At 37.6% G+C, this 9150-nt stretch overlaps 1 protein-coding gene across 2 annotated transcripts in view; it reads left to right on the forward strand.

Annotated features, from left to right (window-relative positions):
• TTC29 (tetratricopeptide repeat domain 29) overlaps positions 1-3384 on the forward strand; it is a 266829-nt gene extending 263445 nt beyond the window's left edge. For both annotated transcript variants that reach the window (XM_077139877.1, XM_077139875.1), the window contains exons 11-12: positions 2879-2948; positions 3229-3384. In XM_077139877.1, the coding sequence (XP_076995992.1) occupies positions 2879-2948; positions 3229-3259 (101 nt within the window). In that variant the 3' untranslated portion in view covers positions 3260-3384. The remainder of the gene's footprint in view (positions 1-2878; positions 2949-3228) is intronic.
• The last annotated feature ends 5766 nt before the right edge of the window (positions 3385-9150 follow it).

Genomic DNA, 9150 nt, shown 5'->3' on the forward strand with positions numbered 1-9150 from the left:
TCTCTAAGCCCACATGGCAAGTGAACCACTGCCCTCCCCCTCTATGTGGAATATGACTCCCAGGAGTATAAATCTCCCTAGCAACGTGGGACAGAAATCCAGGATGAGATGGGACCTGGCATCAAGGGATTGAGAAAACCTTCTTGACCAAAAGGGAGAAGAGAGAAATGAGAAAAAATTAAGTTTCAGTGGCTGAGAGATTTCAAACAGAGTTGAAAAGTTATCCTGGAGTTTATTCTTATGCATTAGATAGATAACCCTTTTTAGAGAAAGAAGGAAAAAATATATAGAGATCTGAAAAATAAAATCTGAAGGATAAGATGGTAGATTCAAGTAGCAGATAGGTGGACAAATCTTGCCATAGAGTCTATGGAAGTTATTTCCTGCTGGATTTAGTTTCCAAATATGAAACTGGGAAATAAATCATCAACTGAAAGTGATGATGTAGGTGGAGGGTTGAGATTTGAGAAAATAGAAGAGAGAGTTAAATAATCATTCATATAGAAGAAGGGAAAGATGAATGGACTACAAAGGATTAGTTGGATTTCCTGAAAACATTATATGTCCACCTAATATTTTTGGCCATGAAATTAGAGTGAGAACAGTTAACCTACCTTCTCCAGCCACATTTAGTTATACAGTGCAAGAGAGGGATAGACAGAGTGTTGAATTTAACTAGGGTTAGAGTATTTTTCAACTGAATAGGACGATGTGGGAAAAAGGTAAGGGGGCTGAGGGTAAATGCAAGGGAGTGAGTGGCCATAGAATTTAAGTTACATAAGGAAGGGAAGAGAAGACACCAAGATGGGGAGGATCAATGAACATGTGGTGAGACTGGAGGTCCCAATGGGGCTGAAGGACTGTTGGGGTTGGGGTGCTAGAAAGTGACCTGGAAAGATAAAAGGTGGCAATCGGGTAGTAGAATGCCAGAGACAGAGATTGACAGGGGCTTGAAGTTGCTGGAAATGACGAGGTCTAGGTATGACTGTGGGAATTCACGGCTGAAGTAGGGTGAAGGACAAGACCACAGAAGACAGCAGGTCAACAGTGGAAGAATCTTCTATATTGAAACTGATAAACTGAGAAAGTAGTAGTAGTAGAGTGGCAATGAACCAATTATAAAATCAACTGATAATGATCCCAGTTGGAAGTAGATGGCAAAATGATGAACAGTTGATGTATAATCTGATGACATGAATTTTAGGAACAGAATGAAGAGAGAAGATGAGTCGTTTGAAAGCATAACAAGGACTAAGGAAGACACACCTATGTATATCTAGGTCCAATGCTAAGAATACTTGAGAAAACAAACAAAAAAGGCACCTTGGCTGGCAGTGAACTCAGAGAAAAACCAAGTTTCTGTTAGAGCAAGAATGTATAAGGAATTTCAGAAAACATGGTGAGGAAATATAGGGAGTTCTTCAAGGAATGGTCCAAAAATCCCAAAGGGTGCAGTGGAAAGCTTTTGGTTGTTGTAGTGGGGTGGTGGATAGGGACAGAATAAGGAATGTACAAAGTCCTATGAAAAAGAGAATTCAAGGAATGAGGGGGACCTGGAAACTGGGGCCTGTCATAATCAGGGATAATGAGGATCTTATTAGATTAGTCTTAGTGGATTCAAGTTAACAGTTTGATGAGTAGCTATGAAAGTTAACAAAATAACATATCTATTTGGATTTATACTTCGCCTATTTGATTTCATTATTTATAAACTTTATATTGCTGTATAAATTCATTTTCATTCTGATTATTGTTTTAATACGTCATCTTATTGGCCAGTCCAACTTCATTTTATTGTATCTCAAGAATTCTATGAATCAGGAATTCAGGCAGGGTTTGGCTGGGCATCAATTGAGATCACTAAGTGGTATTGAACGACTGGTCAATAGGCTAGCTGGAAGGATCGAAGACAGTGTCACTCACAGACTGGAGCCTTGGCAGGGATGACTCAAATGCTGGGCTCTGGGACTCAAACTGGAGCATCTATACATGACCTCTCCAACTGAGCAGTCTCAAGGTAGTAGGTCTTCTTATATGGTGAATGGCTTCCTCCAAAGCAAATATCCAAAGAGAATGAGGCTACATGGCCTTTTCTGCATTCACTTCTTCCACATTCTATTGATTACAAAATAGTTATAAGGCTAGACCAATTTCAACAGGAGGGTACTTTGACTCCACCTCTTGATGGGAAAATTATAAGGTTACATTGAAGAGGAACATATAAAGTGAGTGAATTAGTCAAGATTCCCTTGGAAACAGAACTAACAGGATGACAGGATATCTATCTATATCTATATACACGTGTGTGGGGGGAGGGGTGGAGAGAGGGAAAGGAGAAGGGGAGAGGGAGAGAGATTTACTTTAGGAATTGGCTCATGTGGCTTGGCAAGTTCAAATTCCATGGGGCAGGCTGCAAGTTGGGAACTTTCATGAAGATTTCGATGAATTCCCCAAGAGAAGCTGTCCAGCTGAAGTAGAGACAATCCTTCTTTCTGACTGTGAAATCATCAGTTCTCCCTTTACCTGATGTGATGAGACTTCTCACATTGCTGAAAGCAATCTCCTTTTGTTGATTGTAAGTATAATCAGCCAAAGATGCAATCAACTGATCAATTATTTAAATTCATGAAATAGCCTCAAAATAACAATCAGGCCAGCGTTTGCGTGAGGAAAACAACTGGACCCCATGACCTAGTCACGTTGACACTTGAAATTAACCATCACTGTGACCATCTTTGGCCAATACAATTTGTCACAGTGGCACATATATAAGAGTGGACATCCCTGAAAAGTTATTTCCAGATTCAAGCTCAAAATAACAGTAAGCGATACTATTGGTAAACCATTAAATTGATACATATTTTTTCTTTGTTAATAGGAGAGTCTAGAAGATCTGCAACGGAAAGTTTATCTCAACACTCAGAACATTCGGAAAAAGAACTAAGAGGGTAAGATGATTCCAGCAAAAAGCAAGATACTAAGTATAATCTCCTTCTCCACACAGCAGAAGAGTAGATTCCTCTAGCACTTGATAACCTAATGATGAAACACTGTTTTTTTCTTTTAAATCGCACATTTAGTTTTAATATCATACAAGGTTAAATATCTTTAACCTCTTAATCTGTGTTTGAAAATTACAGAAAACAAAATAATATCTTTTTAAGCAAGTATTTTTTTTAATTTTCTGGCCTAATATAAAACCTAATTTTATAATTTATTTAATTTCAGATTTGTGAATAGTCAAAATTCTGATGCTTAAAGCAGCTTTTGACACAACAGCAAAGCAAGAAGAAAATCCCATATCACGTTAGATATGATCTGTATTAATAGGAATATGTTACAAATGGAGTAGAGTTATAATAAAACTGACTGTGATTATGTTTATGTTGGATTTATATTGCAATGAATTACTACAAATTTAGTCTAAAATATCTAAATCCATAAAAAAAAATCTCCCCATGCTTAGAAACACCAATAATTGTCCTTAAAATAAACTAACATTTTTCCTCTTTTCCACTATTCCACAGGACTGTTATATCAGAAAATCAAAAATTAATTGTTCCTAGTGAAAAAATAATTATAAACTTAAGGACATCGTCTATACTAAATAAATGAGGGCTTATATTTACTAAAATTTCAGGGAAACTTTTCAGAATAACATGGATCATAGGCAATTAACACTACCATCTTGATAAGTACTGCTCAAAACAATTCATTTTACCTCTGCAAATTATATTTCATAATACTTTTGGCTGAAAGTAAGCAATCTCAGTTATACATGTCAATAAAATATTTTAAGAACATCCTTCAGCCTTAGGACTCTCCCCTAATGAATCTTGCAAAATGAAGGAATACAGCTAACGTGACTATGAGCATAATTTCTGAAAATCTCCAGAGCTAAAGGAATCATGAAGGATGTACTTTACCGACAACAAAGACTCTTGCTCTCATTTAACCTTGGTCAGGACTGAAGGGCAGAGAATAACCCTGGAATACTGCAGTGTGTGGAGTAATTTTGCTTTCCATAGATCAGTGAAGCATCAGCATTCTGACCAAGGAGAAAACATGATTCAAGGCAAATACCAAAAATTACGAATGAAGTATATGGAAGAAAAAAATGTTTTCCTGGGCAGTGCAATGGTGGCTTAGTGGCAGAATTCTTACCTCCCATGCTGGAGACCTGAGTTCAATTCCCGGTTCCTAACTATGCAAAAAACTTTCCTGTATTGTTCATTGAATCAGTACAAGGAATTTCCACAGCGTCTCTTATTCTTGACTGACCTTTTGCAATATCTACAGACTTCCATTATTTTCTTTGCCTTAAAATGAGAATTTAAGTGCATTTATGTCTTAGAGTAACCCCAGATCTCTGCCTTTAGGCTTAGAAAACATTGAAACAGATAAATAAGGTAGATAAGGAATGTATCTGAAAATAGATCTTCTGCAGAGATCATCAAATCTTCCTTAGCCAGAAATTTCCCATTTTCACTAGGAACAGTCATTTTAAAAAGTGACATTGCCCGGGAACAAAGTGATCAACGAAACTGAAAACAGCATTCAGAATCAGACCAGATTATATATAAAAGTTTAGTATACAATGAAGGTGGCATTTCAAATCTGTGGGGAAAAGATGAACTATAAAACAAATGTCTTGAGAGAATCAGTATCTGTTTGGGAACTACATAGCCTTTTCCCCATCTCACATTATTAAACCGGAATACCCTATAAACACAACAGAATAAAAGAGAGGGGAATGTTACGCTAACCTTGGGTTGGGGAATGTCTTCCCATCCTAAGCAAGAATCAAGGATCAGGTGCAGAGAAAACAACCTTGCAATATATGTAATTATTTAAAATATCCATAAAGTGAACGTGTCATTAAGCAAAATTAAAAGAGCAGTGACAGGACAGGAGAAGAATTTGCAATGAAAAAAATAAAAAGGTAATACCTAAAAGATCCAAAGATTCTCTAAAAAAAATTAATATAGAAAAAAAAAGGAGGAGGAGAAAGGTAAAAAAGAAGAAGAGAATGACAACTTAATAGGAAAAGGTGAAAGACTACAAATGATTAATACATATATTAAAGGATAGCAAAGTTGTCTGAGGATCAGAGAAATGCAAACACAAGCAACAAAATATCATTTTTCATAAATCAAACTGACAAAAAGTTTAAAGATTGAAAATATTCAGTATGGCTAAGGTTTAGGATGAAGAGACACTCTCACATACCACTGGTAAGATGGAAACTGATAGAACCTTTTGTGGGGTCAGCTTAGCACTATTTATCAAAACATTAAAAGTGAATGTACTTTGAGCCAAAATTTCTACTTCTAGAAATATTTCCTTCAAAGTTATGTAGACAAGTATATAAATATTTATCCATAAAGATGCTGTAAAAGACAAAAGAAAACTTTGGGGGTGGGGGAGTACAAAAATATTCCATATCTCAATTGTGTGACACATTTGACTATACACATTTGACAAAACTAACTGAACTGTGTACATAAAAAAGGATGAATTTTACTATATAAATTATACCTCAAAAACCTGGCTAAAAATATTATAAAAGAGTGTATTCTACTTGGTCATATTTTTCATTTTAAAATAGTTGCATTTGTGTTGTGTAAATATGTGTATGTATATAGAAAAGGTCTTAATGATCCATTCCCAAATGTGAACTGTGACTACCTCTAGGTAATGGGAGAGGAGCAACAATTCTAGTTGTATTTTTATGTCCATCCATCTTGTTTAATTTTTTCCCTCATAAACTATGTGTATATACATTTTTGAATGATAATAAGTATTAAAGACAAAAGAGTTTCCTGTGTTGGTGTGAAGTGTTTTCTTTGTATTCACTCCAAATACCCCATCTCGTCTCACAATATTAAAAAGTAAGGTTTATCATGGTAAAACATTTTTCCTTTCATAGGAATAAGTCTGGTTTTAAGGGTCTAAATCCAAATAGTACATTCTTTTCCTCTGAAGCTTTTGCCTAACAATTGCCTTTCACTATAATTTCTTCTTAAATTAATTTTAAGGCCCTTTAAAAAGAAATCTAGAGAGTTTTGTGAGATTTTTTTAAATAAATATGCTCACATCTTTGAATATATCAAACATAAACCTGTGAGGAAGGTCAATAGAAACCAAAATTTACAATCAAATGATAAACAGCCACACTGCTATCCTTTTTGATAGATTTGATCAAAAAGGGTATTCTTGGAGAGGGGAGGTACGGAGCAGTCTTCTTAAATTTCTATTTGAATCATTTTTATTTGTGAAACAAAACAAATATAAAAAAAAATCAAGGTTTATGGATGACAAACACAGATAACAATTATATCTAATGATCTATAAAAGATTTTTCCTACAAATGTAGTAATGACCACTCACTCAAAACTATAAGTATTTACCATGTTTTTTAAAATCAGAATGACAGTGCCTAAAATACATCATTCTGCTACCTGCCATAATTTTAACTTTTAGTTCCTCCTTTAAGAAATTGCTAGGATATCATGCCTTACCTATTTTTCATTGTACCTCTTAATAAGATTCCCTAAAAATGTGTTTAAAAAACATATAGAACCCACCATGGGATCAACAATTTCAACCTGACCGAAGGGGGAAAAGATGTGTAACTAATAAAGTATTAAAGTATAGAGTCGAGAGGCTACTCTAGAAGTTGCTTTAATACAAGCTTCAGTTAGACCTTGTTACCTATCATTAACTTGCCAAACCCCAGCCAGGACCATTCCAGCCAATCCTAAAGAACACCTGGAGCAATATATAAGATTCCACACAGGTTCCAGGCACTTGAGTAACTTTACAGAAACTACAACCTCCAGATGGGTCCCTGAACCAGATAAGTCCTGAAACCTAGCCCAGCCTCTCTAGAACATCAGATAGTTCCATCTCCCTACCCCATATTACTGACAGACCCTTACAACATGAAAAAGTTAGAATGGCCATAGCCCAAACATCCTTAAAGAGAGGGATAGAAAAATCAAAGGTGATGGTGGAATTATACAGCGAAGGTAGGATTTAACAAATGAGTATGAATGCTGAATCATTAAACTGATACCTCTTTTAGTCTCCAATATCTTAGAGCAGCTAGAAGTAAAAACCTAAAATTGTGGAATTGTAACCCATGCCAAACTCTGAAATATGTTCTACAACTAATTTATTGCTTTTTGTATATATGTTACATTTTACAAAAAAGAGAAACAAGTCAATTGTGATGATAAAAAAATATTTATTCCTTCTAGCCTCCTATATTCTGGAGCAGCTAGAAGGAAAAATCTGAGAGGATCATATGGCAGCCCATGACAAACTATGGGACCTGTCCTGTAACTGCTTGTTGAAGAGTGTTTTGAAAACTGTTGCTTTTTTCTTCCTTTGCTTTGTATATATGTTATTGCGCCCGTTTGAATCTGTGGTGGACCCCAGAAAAGCCATGCCTTTTAATCCTCATTCAATATTGCTGGGTGGGAGCATTTTGATTGTTTCCATGAAGATGTGACCCATCCAATTGTGAGTGGTAACTTTTGATTAGATGATTTCCATGGAGGTGTGTCTCCACCCACTGAAAGTGGAGTTCCTTACTGGAATCCTTTAAAAGAGGAAACATTTTAGAGAATTCCTTTTTGTAGAGCCACAAGAAAGCCAGCAGATGCCACCATGTTCGCCATGTGCCCTTGCAGCTGAGAGAGAAACATTGAACTTCATCAGTCTTCTTGAACCAAGGTTTCTTTACCTGGATGCCTTAAATTGGACATTTCTATAGACTTGTTTTAACTGGGACATTTTCTTGGCCTTAGAACTATAAACTAGCAACTAATTAAATTCCCCTTTTTAAAAACCATTCTGTTTCTGGTATATTGCATTCTGGCAGCTAGCAAACTAGAACAGTTATACTATATAATAAAAAAGTTAAAAAGAAATGTATGTATATATAGCATCCCAGTTTACAGTGATCGAATATGTTCATGCGCCTACATTTTATGTAACAGTAAAAAGATCCTGGACTTCCTGGAAGATGGCGGCTTAGTAAGATGCGTGGATCTTAGTTTCTTCTCCAGGGCAGCTACTAGGGGACTAGAAATGATACAGAAAGCGCCCAAAGCCACAACAGAGATAAAAAAGACAGCGTACCCCATCCTGGAACGGCTGGCTGGCTGAGAGAAGCAGCTCGGGTGAGATCGCCGAGGCGCGCGGGCCTCACCGGGTGGGGCGGGAAGCGGCCGGAGTTACTCCCTTCCCCCTTCCCGGGCCGGCTGGGAGAATTGGAGAGGCGGTCCCCTGAAACCAAGGCAGCTGGCGCCCACACCACGCGCAGCCCCCCGGACCAACTGAGAGAATTGGATCGGAAATCCCCAGGCCGTGGAGAATGGTGACGGGTGGGGGAGGCCCCTTCCAAACCCGTGACTCCCGGGGAACGTGCACTCTCTCGGGCGGGCCGCTGCCGCTGGCGCCCTCTCGCCACGCTTGTCGCCCAGGGCCGACTAGGAAATTCGGACGGGCTCTTTCCCTGGCTGCGGCGACCAGCAACCCTCCCTGCGTTCGGACCCCGGGCCGGCTCAAGCCGCTTCGGCTAGCGAACCCCCCGGACGGCGAGAGTTTTCCAAAGTTTAAGGTCCCACAGCACCTTTTACTAATGGGACCTGCAGACAAACGTGTGCCACGAGCACCACTTACTGGGCAGGATAAGAAAAACAGAACCCAGAGATTTCACAGGAAAATCTTCCAAACTTTTGGATCCAATACCCAGGGAAATCTGTCTAAATGTGCAGACACCAACAGAAGATAACAGATCACGCTCAAATAATTGAAAATATGGCCCAGTCAAAGGAACAAACCAATAGTTCAAATGAGATACAGGAGCTGAGACAACTAATGCTAAATATACGAACAGAAATGGAAAACCTCTTCAAAAACGAAATCGATAAATTGAGGGAGGACATGAAGAAGACATGGGCTGAACATAAAGAAGAAATAGAAAAACTGAAAAAACAAATCACAGAACTTATGGAAGTGAAGGACAAAGTAGAAAAGATAGAAAAAACAATGGATACCTACAATGATAGATTCAAAGAGACAGAAGATAGACTTAGTGATTTGGAGGATGGAACATCTGAATTCCAAAAACAAACAGAA

The sequence above is a fragment of the Tamandua tetradactyla genome, chromosome 22 (assembly GCF_023851605.1).
Source record: "Tamandua tetradactyla isolate mTamTet1 chromosome 22, mTamTet1.pri, whole genome shotgun sequence".
NCBI lineage: Eukaryota > Metazoa > Chordata > Mammalia > Pilosa > Myrmecophagidae > Tamandua > Tamandua tetradactyla.